The following is a 19,297-nucleotide window of genomic DNA, read 5'->3' on the forward strand; positions in this document are numbered from 1 at the left end:
TTAAGGTGCTTTAACCAGTCATACATCAACACTAGTTTAATGCAGTTTGCTTTTTTTTTAAAAAGACAAATGGGAGATCTTCAGATGCTATGGACATGATCAGAGATTCAAACCTGTGTGTATTGAATAGTAAAGATGGCATGAGATCGACTGCTAGCGTCATGAACGTGTGTAGCGGCTGTGATGCGGTTAGCGATGCCCTCCTCAAGTAGATCCACTGCTTGCTTGTAGTCGGTCACTACATGCTGAGAAAGACCTATGATAAACACATAATAGCATCATCATCATCCTTTCCACAATTTGAGTCACAGATACGCTCTTCCTGCCAGAGAATGACACTTAGATTACTGTAAAAGGAACACAATCAGGAAGAATGATGCAAAATCCTCTTTTAATATAAAGTGGACTGCGGTGCTAAAACATTTACTAATTGGTCTTTTATGATGTAATTTGGTCTGAGTTTAGCCTCAGTTTAAATGTGCATGTGCGTACAGTGACCACAACTTTTCAAGCAAAACATTTACATTATATTTTCATTTGTTAGGTTTTAAATTGTAATATATGTATAATATATACATATTATAATATAGTTCTGGTTCTCCAACTGGTTGTTAATCTGTCGGGAATTAGCAAAACAGTTCAAAATAATTGAAAAAACAGAACAGTTATTATGACCGCCGCTAGCGTAGCTAGCCGGTCATATAGGGATTGTCAAAGTTTTTTTTTTTTTTTTTTTTTGTCACCTTACTGAATTTTTCGTCAACGATACCAGGGACACCGAAGCACCGGGGAACATGAAATTTGGTGGGCATGTAGCCCCACTAGACTTCTAAGGAAAAATTTCGTTTGGTCCCCGGGGGCCACTCCCCCCCCGCGCTGGGCCCCCCCAAACCCCCAAAAATGCAGTTTTTCCTAAATAACTACCTGAACCGTGGCACCGAGGATGAAGACATTTTTATGGTATGTTGGTCTACTAGACTTTTACGGAAAAATTTCGTTTGGTCCCCGGGGGCCACTTCCCCCCCCGCGCTGGGGCCCCCTTAAATTTTTCGTCAACGATACCAGGGACACCGAAACACCGGGGAACATGAAATTTGGTGGGCATGTAGCCCCACTAGACTTCTAAGGAAAAATTTCGTTTGGTCCCCGGGGGCCACTCCCCCCCCGCGCTGGGCCCCCCCAAACCCCCAAAAATGCAGTTTTTCCTAAATAACTACCTGAACCGTGGCACCGAGGATGAAGACATTTTTATGGTATGTTGGTCTACTAGACTTTTACGGAAAAATTTCGTTTGGTCCCCGGGGGCCACTTCCCCCCCCGCGCTGGGGCCCCCTTAAATTTTTCGTCAACGATACCAGGGACACCGAAACACCGGGGAACATGAAATTTGGTGGGCATGTAGCCCCACTAGACTTCTAAGGAAAAATTTCGTTTGGTCCCCGGGGGCCACTCCCCCCCCGCGCTGGGCCCCCCCAAACCCACAAAAATGCAGTTTTTCCTAAATAACTACCTGAACCGTGGCACCGAGGATGAAGAAATTTTTATGGTATGTTGGTCTACTAGACTTTTACGGAAAAATTTCGTTTGGTCCCCGGGGGCCACTTCCCCCCCCGCGCTGGGGCCCCCTTAAATTTTTCGTCAACGATACCAGGGACACCGAAACACCGGGGAACATGAAATTTGGTGGGCATGTAGCCCCACTAGACTTCTAAGGAAAAATTTAGTTTGGTCCCCGGGGGCCACTCCCCCCCCCGCGCTGGGCCCCCCCAAACCCAAAAAAATGCCGTTTTTCCTAAATAACTACCTGAACCGTGGCACCGAGGATGAAGAAATTTTTATGGTATGTTGGTCTACTAAACTTTTACGGAAAAATTTCGTTTGGTCCCCGGGGGCCACTTCCCCCCCCGCGCTGGGGCCCCCTTAAATTTTTCGTCAACGATACCAGGGACACCGAAACACCGGGGAACATGAAATTTGGTGGGCATGTAGCCCCACTAGACTTCTAAGGAAAAATTTCGTTTGGTCCACGGGGGCCACTCCCCCCCCGCGCTGGGCCCCCCCAAACCCCCAAAAATGCAGTTTTTCCTAAATAACTACCTGAACCGTGGCACCGAGGATGAAGAAATTTTTATGGTATGTTGGTCTACTAGACTTTTACGGAAAAATTTCGTTTGGTCCGCGGGGGCCACTTCCCCCCCCCGCGCTGGGGCCCCCGTAAATTTTTCGTCAACGATACCAGGGACACCGAAACACCGGGGAACATGAAATTTGGTGGGCATGTAGCCCCACTAGACTTCTAAGGAAAAATTTCGTTTGGTCCTCGGGGGCCACTCCCCCCCCGCGCTGGGCCCCCCCAAACCCCCAAAAATGCAGTTTTTCCTAAATAACTACCTGAACCGTGGCACCGAGGATGAAGACATTTTTATGGTATGTTGGTCTACTAGACTTTTACGGAAAAATTTCGTTTGGTCCCCGGGGCCACTTCCCCCCCCGCGCTGGGGCCCCCGTAAATTTTTCGTCAACGATACCAGGGACACCGAAGCACCGGGGAACATGAAATTTGGTGGGCATGTAGCCCCACTAGACTTCTACGGAAAAATTTCGTTTGGTCCCCGGGGGCCACTCCCCCCCCCGCGCTGGGCCCCCCCAAACCCAAAAAAATTCAGTTTTTCCTAAATAACTACCTGAACCGTGGCACCGAGGATGAAGAAATTTTTATGGTATGTTCGTCTACTAGACTTTTACGGAAAAATTTCGTTTGGTCCCCGGGGGCCACTCCCCCCTCCCCGCGCTGGGGCCCCCGTAAATTTTTCGTCAACGATACCAGGGACACCGAAGCACCGGGGAACATGAAATTTGGTGGGCATGTAGCCCCACTACACTTCTACGGAAAAATTTCGTTTGGTCCCCGGGGGCCACTCCCCCCCCGCGCTGGGCCCCCCCAAACCCCCCAAAATGCAGTTTTTCCTAAATAACTACCTGAACCGTGGCACCGAGGATGAAGAAATTTTTATGGTATGTTGGTCTACTAGACTTTTACGGAAAAATTTCGTTTGGTCCCCGGGGGCCACTTCCCCCCCCTACGCTGGGGCCCCCGTAAATTTTTCGTCAACGATACCAGGGACACCGAAACACCGGGGAACATGAAATTTGGTGGGCATGTAGCCCCACTAGACTTCTACGGAAAAATTTCGTTTGGTCCCCGGGGGCCACTCCCCCCCCGCGCTGGGCCCCCCCAAACCCCCAAAAATGCAGTTTTTCCTAAATAACTACCTGAACCGTGGCACCGAGGATGAAGAAATTTCACACAGACAGACATGCACATACTATTACTTTTTTTAGGTATATACATAAACACGCAATACAGCCAAATTACTCCACGTCATTTATTTTTGTGGAAAGCCAGTGCAGGCCTGAGCGGCGGTCATATTTTGTACCGCGATGCGGTACATCTAGTTAGAAAAGGTATGTATTTTCTTATTTAATGCAAGGAAAATTCAACCTTTTCAAGTATCCTTTATGTCCAAATACTTTTTGGAGTTACTGTGTTTACATGTTTGAGAAAGACGTTTGAGAAAGACATCTGGTCAATACACAATGCCTTTCTACTCAGCTCCCAGCAGCCACATGGAAGTGAGGTCACTTCCTTTGCTGCACTGGGCTTTCTCCTAATACACACAATGACTGGATGTTGGACAAGAAGGAAGAGAGAGAGAGCAAAGCCTACAAGTTGGCTACTCTCAACACAAGCTGTGGTGGGAACTGAGGGTATGTTCACACTTGTGGTTCGGTTCTCTTGGTTCTTTTGGTCTGGACAAAAAAAAAAAAAAAATACATTTAGTCCTGGTTCGCTTAGCGTTCACACTGTCATTTTAAGACTGAGCCTAAAGAAACAAAAAAATATATATATATTTTGTGACGGAACTTAACTTGAACATCCAAAACAATGCTGTGTTCTAGGCTTGTATGTGCGTATGTATGATGGTATTTTGACACAGTTTAAAAGTTTATAAAAAGTGTAAAGGAGTCTTCCGTAGCACACAAATAAAGATCTGCTGCAAGGAGATGGTGTTTCTGACGCCTGTACCGAACTGTGATGGGCAACATCGTGACTATGATGAGAAACAACAGGTATGCTTCAGCATTCTGTCCTTTCTAAGGGCCCCATCTTGTGACATTACGTCCTGTTTTTGGTTAGTTTAGATGTCTTTGGTCTGTGTTGCATTAACATTTTGGTTTAACCGCACCAACAATTGTTTGGACTCATCTTTTCAGCATCTCAGTCCGGTTGTTTGGTGCGCACCAGGGTTTGGATGGTAGCATTCATACTCATTTACATAAACCGCCATGACAGAGCAATCGCACCTGAGTTAGTTTTAATCAAACCAAAACTGCCAAGTGTGAACACACCCTGAGTTACAAATGCAAACAGTCAGGAACGAATAACTTATGTACACAATTACTTCTTTAATAAAAATATACAACCATTCATTAAACGTTATAACACAGTGAGCGCTTTCCTCGTGTTTTCATAAGTGTAGGTTACAAGAGATATTTTGACTTGTTTGAAGAGATTCACCAGACTTACTTTACCAGTTTTGTTCTTTCTACAACAAATCAGCTTGAAAGCCATTTAAAGTTTGCCGTGTGAACACTCACCCTGCACGTAGGGCCCCTTCTCTGGGTGTTCTCGAACCCTCAGGGGTGCTGGCTTCTTCTGCTCCGCACCTCTCAGCAGATCGCGGACACGTTCATTATAAATCTCTAAAAAACTGAGAAGGAAAACATAAGGTTGTGATTTGCTTTCACTTACAGGCATTTTTCTTGATTCATTCTCAGCATATGTTTGTTGGTACTGTTGCGAAAGTGTCAAAGAAAAAGAATCCAAGGGTTTTCCTCTCACCTTATTTCAACTCTACAGCTCTGTCCATCAGTAGAGTCAACTTCAGACCTAAATAGACCCTTAATAAACGATAAAAAAGGCTTGTTTCGTAAGAAAACTTTCAAAGATAACGCCATGGATAATGTAAAGTGGCAGTGCTGTTAAATAGATGTCATTATTAAAGGGATAGTTCACCCAATAAAAGATTTTCGTTCATCTTCAGAACACAAATGCAGACATATTTATTTAAAACTGAGAATTTTTTCAGCCCTCCACTGAAAGTCCACAAAAGAAAAAATTGAGGCTTCAAAAAGTTCATAAAGACATCATAAAAGTAATTCATCTGAATTGAGTAGTTTAATCCAAGTCTTCTGTTTACAATTGTTTTTTATGATCATTGTTCAACACACATAGAGCACATCAAATATGGTTAACAGAAGCTCAACTGTACTTGCTTGATGCATGTGTGTCAAGAAAGCTCATTTGATCTTCCATTTTCAATTTAAATAGTCCATTACTTCAAAAGACATGCTCAAAACAAGTTGATTTACATGGATTACTTTCCCAATGTCTTTAGCCCTATTCGCACTGGATTAGTATTATTTGGGGACCTTGTGTGATTTAGAAATTACCCACCCACATCTGAATTTAGTGTGGCGCATTCGCACAGGATAAGCGAAGCCTGTGATTTTACTCAAATTTACTGACATATCCCCCGGATATGATGTCAATAGGCTATTGCTTGGAAATGTCTTGTCGTTATTATAGGTCTAGATGTATGATATATCATAAACAGAATAATGTTCCTTACCGCATGCTGTTATACATGTCATCCATCTCCATCTAATCATTCTTTCTCATTCACTCTTCTGATGATTTTCAGCCTTATCTTTCTGCAAATTGTATAGTTGTGGTGTAGGTATAGCGATATTACCCAGCACCCAAATTACTATCAAAACACTCCAACGCAGCCCCCATTCTTCGCGAAAGATGGATAAAAAGGCGCACAGAAAACAAAAACCTTGAAAAAAATTATATACGACCCTGCCAAATCACAGAGATGCCGATTCGCACGGGACTAATATTAACACAGGACCTTGGTGTTCGGCGAAATATGGTAGGTCATTTGCGGGGGAATTTTTACTTTACAAATTACAGACATGGCCAGTTCGCACGGGATTAAGATCACAGACAACCTCCGCAAATATTACAAATGACAAAAATTACAACTTTTTCAAGTATCAACTTTGGTTGCATAGACTTTCAATGGAGGGACAGAAATATATTCAACTGTATTTTGAAGATGAAAGAAATTATGGCCTTGTTTCACAGACAGGGCTTAGATTAAGCCAGGCTTAACTAAGCCGTAGTTAAATTAGGACATTTAATTAACTTTTTAAAATTTCAAAACATTACTGGTGTGCATCTTACTTGACAGATCCTAGGTGTCAGCCCAATGGAGTCCTGCAAAGATGAAGACGACATAATATTTAGGTTGAAATAAAGCTTCATCAATGACTTTATCTCATGCTAGTGCTGTTACTCACCGGAGTACCCATCATGGTGTACGTTTTCCCTGAGCCCGTCTGTCCGTACGCAAACAGACACACGTTATACCCCTCTGAAGCCCCAGACAGGACACACACACCCAGGTCCTGAAACACCTAGAGGAGACGACACACTTTTTTAGACAAATTTTGTTAGGTTAGTGCAAAACCTGCCTGGATCTCAAGGTGTTGAAATTCTTGTTCTGTATACTTTGAATGAGTTTGTTGAGAGAGCGTTATTGTTGATCCATGTTTGTTTGAGAGAGAGAGCCAACCTGGTCTTTGAAGGTTGCCTGCGTATGTTTGTGTATGTTTAGAGAGAAGAGAATGTGCTGCATCTGTGTTTGCTCGAGACCCTCAGAGCGTGTGGAGATCAAGCTTTGGCCTTTTTAACTGTAAGGAGAGGAGAAATGAAAACACAGAGTCCTACTCCTCTATCACCAGCCCCACTTGGTCTGCTCTATTTTCCTCTTTCTCTTCCTTCAGTTTGTTTTTCTTCAGAATTCATTGAACTCCTGTGTCTAAACGAAATCTCCTTGACAGCATGTTGTCCATCTCAGCACTACGCTGGCATTTACCCTGTGTTTATGTTACACTTCATAATACACTGACACATGCCAGTCTGACATGTTAAAAAAGCACACCATATCAACAACCCCCATTATGTATAGTAGAGTAACTGTGTAGATGAGTAATTTAAGAGGGATTGTACACTGTAAAACTGCCATTTTTACAGAAAACAACTAATTAATTCAGCCCTTTTTCTGCTAATAAAATCTGTTTTGTACCTTTAACATATACTGACATCCACCATCCACACAGTAGCTATATTTCCATCCAAAGTTGTGAATGTAACTTGTGCGCAAAATTGAAATATCGCACAAAACATTTGCGAATAAAGCACCATATCCAGTGAGCCGAAAAGAACAAAACCAACACAAACGTTTGTTTTTCATACATCCTTGTCTATCTTCATGAACTTTCAAAAGGATTACAAAACTAAACACATAAAATACATCTTTCTTTGTGTACTACAGGTGTGGGAGAGAGAAAGTAATTTGACCTTCACGTCCACTGAAAACCCAGTGAGTCAGCAAAACAAGAGACTCTCTCAGGGTATTGTAACCCAGGTATGTATTTGGCAGAGATGAGAAGAGTCCTGGGGCCAGGCCGGTCTCTGTGTAGGGTGTGAATGAAGGCTAATTGGGATGCTGTCTGCAGGGAGAGTGGATCTAGCAGCCGCTTCTGTCTGACTTACTCTAATTATCCTGAGTTTCATTCTTCAGCTTGAAAGAAAGAATCAGTGAGGGAGCTTGTTAGACAAGTCCATCTTAACTCACTCTCCACTGAACTCAGCTCATGTTAGATGCTTTTCAATGTCACAGCACTTTCTTTTTAATTTGCTCTCCCTGTCACTACTGGACTTTAGCCAAAACCACTCTCAAGTCTCAAACAAGTTCTTAAACAGCATTATATTAGTGTTTATGGCTTAAAGTAGTGAACTGACACATGACATGGGCTGTGTTCGAAATCGCCCCTACATTATTCCACTAATATAGTCCACTTGAAGGAGTGAATTCGGACACTGAATGCGACGCAAGAACTGCTGCTTTTTCATCATTTGTGCTTGTTTTTTATAATCATTTGAAACTTTGCAAACAGGTAATTCCAGTAGTAATGAAAAGATTTATCGTTAACACTTTATTTAAGGTGACATAGTTACACGTTACTACATAGTAATAACAGTATGTTATGCATAATTACAAGTAACTAACCCTAAACCAAAACCTAACCCTAACCGTAAATCTATAGTAACTACATGTAGTTAATTAATATTACAAAGTACAATGTAACTACGTCACCATAAAATAAAGTGTAACCGATTTATCTTGTACACTGTCACGGAAAATAGAATGTATAAACCTTACAATGCGGGAATTCATTCGGCGTGACCCTCACAGAGAATTATGGGTATTCTCTAGCCGTTGAGTGCACATCGGTTGTACATATTATTGCGGTGTATTATGGGATTTTAATGAGTGCACTCGATAACATCCACTATGGTTTCGGATATTACTTCAAATGGCTGTAACCTCAAATAGTGCCCCATTTAATGGTATGGGGTGATTTGAACACAGATGTCATTTGTCTGACTACACTAAAAGCAAAACTTGCTCATTTGTGCTCCTAATTTAAAATAAATTAAAAAGTAAAAAATGTAAGTGTAGATTCTTTAGAGATGGTCCCACAATATAACATGCACAAATAGGCATGAGAAAATGGAGATGATCAATTATGACAAAATTCAGAAACATAATGTGTGTCATGACAAAGAAGTTTACTTTGACAAACCAAACTTAATATTTTCAGTTTATTTGATAGACTGCAAAAAAGGCAGCTCATGTTAACCGGTTTCACTGTGTAAACATTAATACACAAAAAAACACAATGACAATTAATATTATTAATACTATGAATAATAATACATTATAAAAAAACTGAAAAAATTTGTAAAAAAAACCCTACTTTTTTTACTACTTTAGTAGTAATACTATGTAAAATAAAAACAGTATTAATGATGATCATAATATTAATAATAATAATAATAATACTTAAAGACTTTGGCCAAAATTGAATTAAACCCCCCTCTAAGATTATGCGTGTGCATGCAATTATGAATGTGCGTATGTGTACAGACATAGGAAACCTTGGACAAAAGCATCTGATGTTTGCTTTCCTCCTTTTTCCTCCTCATACCACAAACAAAAACAAATGTACTTCTGGTCACAATGCTAGAGGAAAGCTGAATTTAGAGTTGATTCTGGACAGGAAGTTGTCCAGAAGGTCAGTGCTTTAGGCAACATGTGATCCCAAAGACCCCTTTGAGGAGATGCTCAGTCTGGGAGGGGCAAATCCAAAAGTGGGGCAGTGGAAAGAAAGTGTCAGGCAGTCTAAATTATGGGAGATGACGTCTTTCAATAACAAACAACACCATCATGGGTTCAGTCTTGGCTTCTCAGTGAAAGAGTTTAAAGGCCTTGGTGAAAGACTCTAAAAAGGAGACTAAAGGACGAATAATCCACTCCGTTAAAAAGCTGTTAGTTCGTAATACACCCACTTTTAAAATCCTAAGGCCTGTAATCAGAGTGTGGAGCGCTACAGTGAGGAGAGGCTCTTTAATGTGGCTTTCTTAATAGCCACCTCTCAAAAACTCCTTGTTTCTTGTGATATCTCATGGGAGTGCCAACTGGAGCCTATCCAAGGCAAGGGCCGTCCCAGACCACAGACCAATACGTCAGTCCCGCTTTTATACAGAGCACTGGGACAAAAATACTGAAACACATGGTTTACATTGAAGGGACTTCTCAGCTTTATTCAGCCATCACATGAATAAATTTGATTTTAAATATATTCGGATAGAAAACAATTTAAATAATAATAATAATAATAATAATATTTCACAATATTACTGTTTTACTGTATTTTTGATCAAATAAATGCAGCCTTGGTGAGCATAAGAGTCTTCTTTTAAAAAAACATTTAAAAACTGTACTTCACTTTTGAACGGTAGTGTATGTAATATATAAGTAATAAATATTAAAAATGTAAAATGCAAAATCTTCACTGCAAAAAAAACAAATGCAAGATTAAAGAGAGTGTTGACAACTGTAAATGATTGACTGTTATTTTATGGAAAAAGAGCAGCTTGGACATTGTGCTAAACATCTTTTTTTGTGTTCCATGCAAAAAAGAGAAAGTCATTTTTGTCACTTGTCTCACTTGATTTTGAGATTTTGTCTCAAAATCCAAATGTTGTATTCACAAACCTGGGAATAACAACACCTAGACTTGTTCTGACTGAGATATTTTCATGTAATGACTCTGAGCTCCTGTTTATAGCTGCATGCGACTGTAGGGAAAGCTGGGTTAAATGGGTGGTGGAGGGGACTGTGGGAGAGAGAGAATGACACGGAGCTGATTGGCAGGGGTTCAACTTGCTACACGATTGTCATACTTTCACAGACATTATGTGGGTCAAATTTGCAAGGGGAGGGAAGGAGGTCAGGGGATTCTGAGGGCTACACAGAGACGGCCCACAGAAAGAGCTAAAGAATGAGAGAGAGAGAGAGAGAGAGAGAGACTGGACTTGAGTTTCAAACAGGAACGCCAAGACACCAACTGTTGATGCAATTAGCCGATGGAGCAAAAACTAAACTAAAGGAATGAAGAAAAAGACCCAAAACCAATGGAGTTTTTCTACTCCCATTCAAATAAAGGCTCTTCCCATCGCAGCTGTTATGAGGGTAAATGACTTCCACAGCCAGCAGCGTGCTTATGCTCACGAAGGCTGCATTTATTTGATGAAAACACAGTTGTTTTCTATCCGAATATATTTTAAAATGTAATTTATTCCTGTGTTTGCAAAGCTAAATTTTCATCATCATTACTCCAGTCTTCAGTGTCACATGATCCTTCAGAAATCATTCTGATATGCTGATTTGGTGCTCAAGAAACAATTCTACTTATTATTAATGTCGAACAAACAGTTATGCTGCTTACTATTTTTTCAGGATTCTTTAATGAATAGAAAGTTCAAAAGAACACCATTTATTTTAAAGAAATCTTTTGTATCATTGTAAATGCGTTAAATCAATTTAACGCGTCCTTGCTGAATAAAAGTATAATCAAAGAATTTCTTTGTAAAGAAACATGTTCTTTTGTGCGTCACTGAAAAAATTTGATAGTTGACGTACGTGGTAAGACTGTGTGTAAAGATGTTTTGTGCAAATTTTGTTCATGCCACTCACACAGAAACCCAGAAATACCAAGAGCATAATAAAGTCGTGCACTGTATCGAAAAGGAAAAGAGGGAGGGGAGAGAGAGTGATAAAGAGGGAGGGTGAAAAAAAAAAAACACAAAGCTGACTTCACTTGGAAAAGAAAACCAGCATTGTGCTCCAGCTCTGGACCAATGACGTCTTCCTAGTGCAATCTGTATGTGTAAAATGATTTACTAAAGCAGCTGTGGTGTTGGCGAGAGAGGGGCTGCAGCTAAAGTGACCCCAGTGCGCTTCACCTACTTCTACTTTACACTCTCATCATTTATTTATGTCTATGTGATCTCAATCCTCTCCAATAAAATCATTATTTGAAGCTTTGAAAATTAACCTGAGAAAACCAAATAAATTGAAACCAAAATAGAATATATTTAAAGGGCACATATTATGGAAAACATCATTTTCTTTACTCTTTACTTTTAGTCTGGACACATTTTGATTGAAGTCTGCATGAAACAGAAATTTACCCTGTGTATTTACTAAATGCATATTATTGATCTTATTGTGAACAATTCATCCAGGCATTTTTTACTTTTTTATTTGTTCATGTCGGACTTCTCCGATCCTTTTGTCAGCATAAACCATGCCCCTTTCTTACAATCGACTACAAGCTTGGAATCAGATCTGTCTCCATCCAATCAACAACTGATGAACTGAACCAAGTCCCCTACATTTTCAATATGGAAGAAATGATCTGTCATTATCTGTTGGATGAATTTCCATGATCTTCCCAGTAATTTGTGATTTTCTGGATTTTTAAAACCGTTTTAAGAGTGATTCATTATTGAATCATTCAGACTGATTTGTGAATCTGTTCAACTGACTCATTTAAAAGAACCAAGTCAAAAAATGTATTCACTCACAAATGATTATGTTTATGGTGTTACAAAAGTGTGGGTTATACTCCAAAGCTTTAAAGATGGTTAAGATGCTGTTTAATGAATTCAGGATGTGATGCAACCTTGCCCTCACAACAGCTGGCTTCCATTTCTCATCTTTATCTATTCTGCTCCAAGGCCTGATCCTCTTCTCTGTCCTCCTCTCAGCCCTCTTTGCTCCATTTTTCTCTTCACACATGGAAATATACAGATAAACATGCTCCGCCAAAGACAACCACCAATCTTTTAGCCACTAAAACAAACACATAGGCCAGTATCTTCCCACATGCACAGATAGAAGGGGGCAGGGAGGGGCAGCTGGATCCTAAAGGGAAGAAATAGGGGAGAAGTCGGAGAGAAGGAGCGGGGCTGGTTTCCCCTCCACTGAGGCGTCTCTGGAGACCCCACAGGAAGGACAGACTCCAGTCTCATTTTGTTGCTTGCAGCCTTAGAGAAAAGCACTTCACGGAAAGTTCCAATTAAAGAGTAACGTGAGACTTCATGAGACTCTTTTAAACTAAATTAGACGGAATAATTCCTGATGTCAGCAATGTGTGCAATTTGAAATGAAGACGGCATTTACTGACTTTATTAAGTGAATATTTAAATAATAATAATAAAAAAGTAGTGAACAGAGAAATGCATTTATACTGGCTGTGATGTGGTCAGACTTACCCTTGGAAAGATTTACATGCTAACCAAATTTTCATTCAAAATCCCACAGTGACTTCAGTTATTGTTACTATAGTAAAACTGTGGTAACTTGGCATACGCTCTAAACTTGATTAAGAAATTAAAGTCTGCTTGAAATGAAAGTTGACTGACTTTAGCTGGCAGTAAACTGGTGGTTGGAGGAAAATGGTTTAAGGATGTTTGTCAAAGCAGTCAAACTGACGTCCCCAGAGAAGAAACATCATCCCGGAGGGGAAGCAAATTTTCAGATTTTTTTTACAGAGAGAGAGAGAGTTAAAATTAACTTGCATTGATAAATTGTTCACCACAAGGCTAGTAATGTGCTCTAAAGCCCAAAGTAAACTTCAGTTTTGACGCAGTTTTGACAGCTGATTGTGTAGTCTTTCGAAGTATACTGTGTCTTTGTCCAGTGCCAGTGTCTTTCCAGAAGTTATAAGCAATAAAAATGTCTTTGTACTCATTTAAATTAGACTTACGTGTATTTTGTTGTTCTGTCTGTTTCTTTTTTGACTGTGTCAATGGTGACAATGACTTTGGCCAGTGTTGCCACCTTGTCGACAAACTGATTAGTTCAAGCCGTATCTGAGAGCTGAGTGTACAGAGTATGCACAATTAGAAAAATCTGTGCTTCTCTGATAAAGTGTTTACTGGCATGAGGGTGGAACAACCTGCCACTCACATGAGATCACAGCAATAGCAAACCACAACAATCCAACAATCCAATACATTTTCAATGGACAAATCAAGTCTCACCCTACAGTTTCACTTGGGATATACAACACAATAGGGAAGAAATGACTATCACAACTTCAGTTTCATGCTGACAAAAAAAAAAAAAAAAAAAAGTAAATAGGGCCAAATTTGACCCCACGGTGTCTACGAAGTTTAATGAACTCATTAAAATAAGCGATACGGTCTACACTGGATGCAGTTCATTGAGACACCAGTAAATTGACGCCTCGTTCCATTTCTGAAATACTCCACACGCTTGCACTACTTTTGACAACCTTTTTTTTGCCTTGGCTTTTGGCTTGTTTAGTTGGGGACAGTTAATATTCAACAAAATGATTGATCTGCCCTACTGGACGATGACGTAATTTTCTTCTAGAAACAAACTTTGTAGTATTATTTTCATGTTATCACTGTGAAGCTGCTTTGATGCAATCTGTATTGTAAAAAGCGTTATATAAATAAAGGTGACTTGACTTGGCAACAGTACAAATATAGATTTAGAATTTTTTATTTGATGCGTTTAGTGTAAACAGCCTTAAAGGCAGAGTAGGTGATTTATACCAGAAAAATTTTTTGTTATGCTGGTTGAAAGTCTCTTCACATCCTGATAGCAATCACTATAAGTTAAGTGGTCTAAATGTTTTTATATGTATTTATATCGACTGTGGGAGGCATAGGACCATAAAATGTTCGTTTAATCACTGCATTCGGTCCGATGTCCTACCTGCCTCTTATGTATTTTTATACCTCTGCATATTCTGCTCGCACAGACATCAAACATCATAAACGTGTTTCATGCATGTTATGTGCTTTGAGACATGAGGTAGTTTACTATCATCTCACATGACACTTTTGTTTGCTCCCTGTTAAGCGTTCATGTGCTTTGAAGGAGACGCTCTGAAGGGAGGGTGGGATCTTCTGCTTTCAAAGCTAGCTCGGTATTGCTAGCCTCTCCGAAAATTGCCTACCCTACCCTAAAGTGGTCACAGCACGACGCAAGCTCACAGACTGTTAGCTGATCACTGAGCACACATGATGATGAGATAGTCTGGATTTATTTATTTTTTTGCTTCAGATGGACACCCTCCCACAGGACTCCAAAAAGAGGTCAGTTTCTCTCTTCCGGAGCAGACCGCCTCAGGAATGCAAGCTCCAGGCCTCTGCCGTAAAGCTCTGACAGGGCAAAATTGAAAGAGAGGAAGCGAGTGAAGAGAAAGAAAAGTGTTGTGCAGACAAGGTCATCTCTGTACGTGGGCCATCACAGCTCATTCTTTCATACAGTGCGGACAAAGACACTCTGAAGGGAACACCAGGGCGGGACTGAGGAGACGATTCACTGCCTCTCTCGGTCTATCTCTCAAAAGGACAAAGGAAAGATAAAGTTCACTTGTTTAACAGTAAACTTAGTTAACTGTGAGTACTGCATATATGAGATCCATGCTTATTGTTGGTCTGAAGTTTGTGAGAACTTGTGATTTTTTTTGCAGTAGTCCAACAATTTTTGTTGAATCAATGATATCTCATTGTTTCAATATCCCACACAGCTGTATATTAAACATCAAATATGTTCTGATTGGCTGTCAGTTTGTCACTTCCACTTGTGAATCAAATAAAAGGTTTATTGAGTTAAGGCCTGTTCACACCAAGAACGATAACTATAAAGTTTTAATAGTCATTCTAATTCTATGAGAATAGGGAAGTACACACCACAACTATAATGATAATGACACAGAGGAATAATATCACTGAAATAACTTTTAGAACGATAATTTTTTAGCTGATGAATGGAAAAAACTGACACGGTGCCAATCAGAATCCACCCGACTTTAAAGAGCTTGCGTATTTAAAGCGCCTGACGACATAACTGCAGTGTGCAATATCATCCATTAGGTTGGACGCTAATAATTATCATTATAATTAACTTTATAGGTATTGTTCTTGGTATGAATGAGCCTTTAAATGAAGTAAAGTAAGCATGTGAACACAAAGACTTCCAGTTACGCAAGGTCTATTTCACACACACAAATGTTTTCAAATACTTCATAACGCAATGTACAAAGTAAAAATATTCAATGTATTAAAATCACCTCAATTCATATGAGGTATTGATTAGGTCTTCACAACATGCGCGTACTTGTAGAGTGTTTGGTCCAGCCAACAGCACACCCACATACAAGTTAAAATGAACTAAATCTCAGATTAAGAAGGGAGGTGAAGACTCCCTTCACCGAGATGATGTAACATCTTCTAAGCAGTGTTTTGATTCTGCAGAAGGATAATATATCCTCAGATCTTTTCCCTGTGTTTTTTTTTTGTTTTGTTTTTTGATTAGTCCTCTGGTTCTCATGCACTAGCCCCGACACAGGACATACACAATCTCATCAGCGTGTCATCAACATCAGCACAGATGCAGTAAACAGTCGTGAGAGTGGAAGCCCACCTCCTCTTGTGACGCATAGTTGGGAGCCGCTGGATCCACAGACCAGTAGCAGTAATCAAACCCAAACTCCATCAACTTCTCCCTGGAGTCAGCCAGTCCCTCCGATCGCCCGTCCAAACGCCCCTCCAACTATATAAAGGGGAAAAAAAGAGTGATAAACGGGAGGTGGTTAGCAGAATAAACTAGATTTGTACATTTTCTGAAGAGCGGTCCTTCCTCCCGGCCACAATGCTGTTCTGGGGTGTGCTTCCTGTACACTGATGTCATATTACGATGCGTCATTGGAGAAACGAACTAGCTAGTAACGACTGTTTCCCAAAACTGTAGTAATTTTGTTGCACATCCAACGTTCAAAGTCAAACCATATTGGTTCAACATACATGTTGTTGATGCCATGCAGATGGTGGAGTAAAAACTTCTGCTAATTCTTCGGTTAGAGATTGAATTCATGTCAGATTATTGCTGTAAATAATGATTTCTGTTTTCTTGGCTTTTTTTTAACCGATTGATTCAATGGCAACACTATTAACACCGAAATGAATCTGCAGCAGTCAGGTGGTACAGGTCAGTGCTCTTTAAGTTGTTTATGTTCCTTATTATTGTAATGTTATGTGCTTTGAGACATGAGGTAGTTAAATGCCGTCTCTATTGACGCTTTTGTTTGCTCCCTGCTGTGCGTTCATGTGTTTTGAAGGAAGCGTGGCTTTGGAGACGCTCTGAAGGGAGGGTGGGATCACTATTGCTAGCCACTCAGAAAATTGCCTACCCTACCTTTAAAAAAAAAAAAACTTTCATTTCTTAAAAGGCATTAAATTATATTTGTACATGTATATATACACATGATGATTGGATGCAATAGCTTGCTTATTTTGCTCAATTATATATTTAACTCCACGTTATACTGACAAGAAACGATGCTTCGAACCACAGTTCGAGAGCTGTAGTTCAGAACACAACTGCGATTCTGTTTGCGAATGTTTGTTGGAACTAGTTTCAGTAAACAATGTTTCTATCAATGGAAATTGCGAACATAACTGGCTGATGATGGTTCTGAGAAAATGCACCCCTGGGTGGTTGCCGGAGAGGTGTTATGCAGTTGCTAGGGTTTTAAGAGTGTTTTTATGGCATTGCTATCTCTCCTCAACAAGCCATGCAATTTAAGGTACATGGTAAAGTGTAATACTCAGGGTTAGTGGTTTATTGAAATCCCTAAGAATGAGCAGTAGTGATATTTAACAACTTCACTAAAACATAAATCAGATTACATCACATATAGTCACTGGCGCCAGTGATATCATGTTTTCTGTTAAAATGATTGAAGAGGTTTCACACACTGTTCGTTATCCAGCAGCCAAGTTTTCTATTATAGCGTTTTCCAATACAACAACACTCATAACAGCTGATAACTCTTCATTATGATTGCTTCTGATTAAGTGCTGCCACAAACTACATTACACTCCATTGAGAAAAGTGATTTTTCCATTGAAAGTCTGTTTAGTCCATTTAATCGGTTACTAGGAGACAAGCGCTTTATGTGTTCAATTTTTCTACTAATAATATTACAGCACACTGATGCCAAGAAGCAAGGCTGTGTGCCTATAGCCTACGCCTACTCTTCAGCGCACTCAAAGACAACAATTAGGAAGTAGTTAGGCTGGGGGACAAATGACTTAAGCATCTGAGCATGACCTGACTGTCAGCATCAAGTTATTACCCAGATCTCAGCAAACAGATACCACATAAACCTCAGCAGTTTATTCGCCCAGTCAAACAGATCTTCACTGCACAGCGTGTGCATTTGGAGGAGCGTGCAGAAACATGCCCGGGCATTGCCAGCCAATCACCACGACAACGTTACTTTTGCTGCTCTGGTGTGTAATAATTATTCACAAAATGGCAATCCTGCAGCTGACTTAATGACCTCACAATATGGCCCACAGCTACACTAATGAGCCCTAACACTGCACTCAGCACTGTTATATTTAGGCTCAATAATAATAAACAAAATCAGATCTGATTATATTGCCATGCTCCAATAGGCCTGGTATCCTGAAACAATACGAAACACAAGTGCTAACTAGCATTTTCTTCCCACAACGGCACTGGCGGACCGGCTGAACCATCGTGAGACAGGCAGGAAGAGTCATCATGTTAAAGAAGACATTTTCCTTTAAAGCATGTGGTTTAAAATGTTTTAAGATGATATGCATTTGCTTGTTAGTGTTGTATACTTCTACTAATTAAGTAACTTATAGGGCCCTATTTTAACGATCTGAAACGCAAGTGTCAAAGCGCAAAGCGCAAGTAACTTTGTGGGCGGGTCTCGGCGCTGTTGCTATTTTCCCGGCGGGATAAATGACTATTGCGCCAGGCGCAAATCTAAAATGGGTTGGTCTGAAGTAGCTTCATTATTCATAGGTGTGGTTTGGGCGTAACGTGAAATAAACCAATCAGAGCGTCATCTCACATTCCCTTTAAGAGCAAACGCGCTTTTTCCATAGCGGATTGCTATTGAAACGGCGGATTTGCCAGGCGCGCGCCAGGAGCAGTTCACAGCCAAGGAGAGCAACGCTCTCGTCACGGCCGTAAAAGAGAGAAGTTACATTGAAATGGAGAAACCCACCCAAATTAACTTCGGTTAAACAGGCGTATGATAATTTGGGTAAATGTGTAAGCTAGATGTATGCTTTTATAATAAATAGTCTATCTATCTATCTATCTATCTATCTATCTATCTATCTATCTATCTATCTATCTATCTATCTATCTATCTATCTATCTATCTATCTATCTATCGTAATAATGTATTCAAAAATGAAAACTGCTGCTTCTGTGTAGATGAGAGAATCAAAGTGTAGGCTATGTGCGTTGTGCACACGCTACATTGATTATGGCCAAGCATGCGCCCTTAAAATAGCATATGAATAACATGCGCAACGCGCCACTGACTTTAAACTATTTTTTCCTGGTTAGTGGCGCAATTGTTTTCTAAACCTGCAAAATAGCATGAATGAACGTTTGCGCCGGAACACGCCTCCTCTTTGCGCTGAACCGCCCCCGGGAGCGCAAGTGTATTTCCTAACTTACCGACGTGCTTCTGTGGAGGGAAAAGTCCGCTTTGCGCGGGTGCAAAATAGGAATGATACATGCGTCGGTGTACAAAGTCACTTGCGCTGGGTGCAAGATAGGGCCCATAATGTCCACTGGCACAATGTGTTACTGTGATTTTACTGGTATGGCTGTAATCGTATTTTGTTCATTGATGAAATGTGGTTAATATGCTGGTA

The 19,297-nt window shown here is 40.4% G+C and overlaps 1 protein-coding gene across 1 annotated transcript in view; it reads right to left on the reverse strand.

Annotated features, from left to right (window-relative positions):
- stard9 (StAR-related lipid transfer (START) domain containing 9) overlaps positions 1–19,297 on the reverse strand; it is a 48,581-nt gene that overhangs the window by 21,818 nt on the left and 7,466 nt on the right. The window contains exons 3-8 of the mRNA XM_082143179.1: positions 16,011–16,139; positions 6,430–6,546; positions 6,314–6,346; positions 4,904–4,962; positions 4,660–4,772; positions 114–256 (exon numbers count right to left, since the gene is read on the reverse strand). Of these exons, the coding sequence (XP_081999305.1) occupies positions 114–256; positions 4,660–4,772; positions 4,904–4,962; positions 6,314–6,346; positions 6,430–6,546; positions 16,011–16,139 (594 nt within the window). The remainder of the gene's footprint in view (positions 1–113; positions 257–4,659; positions 4,773–4,903; positions 4,963–6,313; positions 6,347–6,429; positions 6,547–16,010; positions 16,140–19,297) is intronic.

This window comes from Leuciscus leuciscus (assembly GCF_965113295.1).
Source record: "Leuciscus leuciscus genome assembly, chromosome: 17".
In the NCBI taxonomy this organism is placed as follows: Eukaryota; Metazoa; Chordata; class Actinopteri; order Cypriniformes; family Leuciscidae; genus Leuciscus; species Leuciscus leuciscus.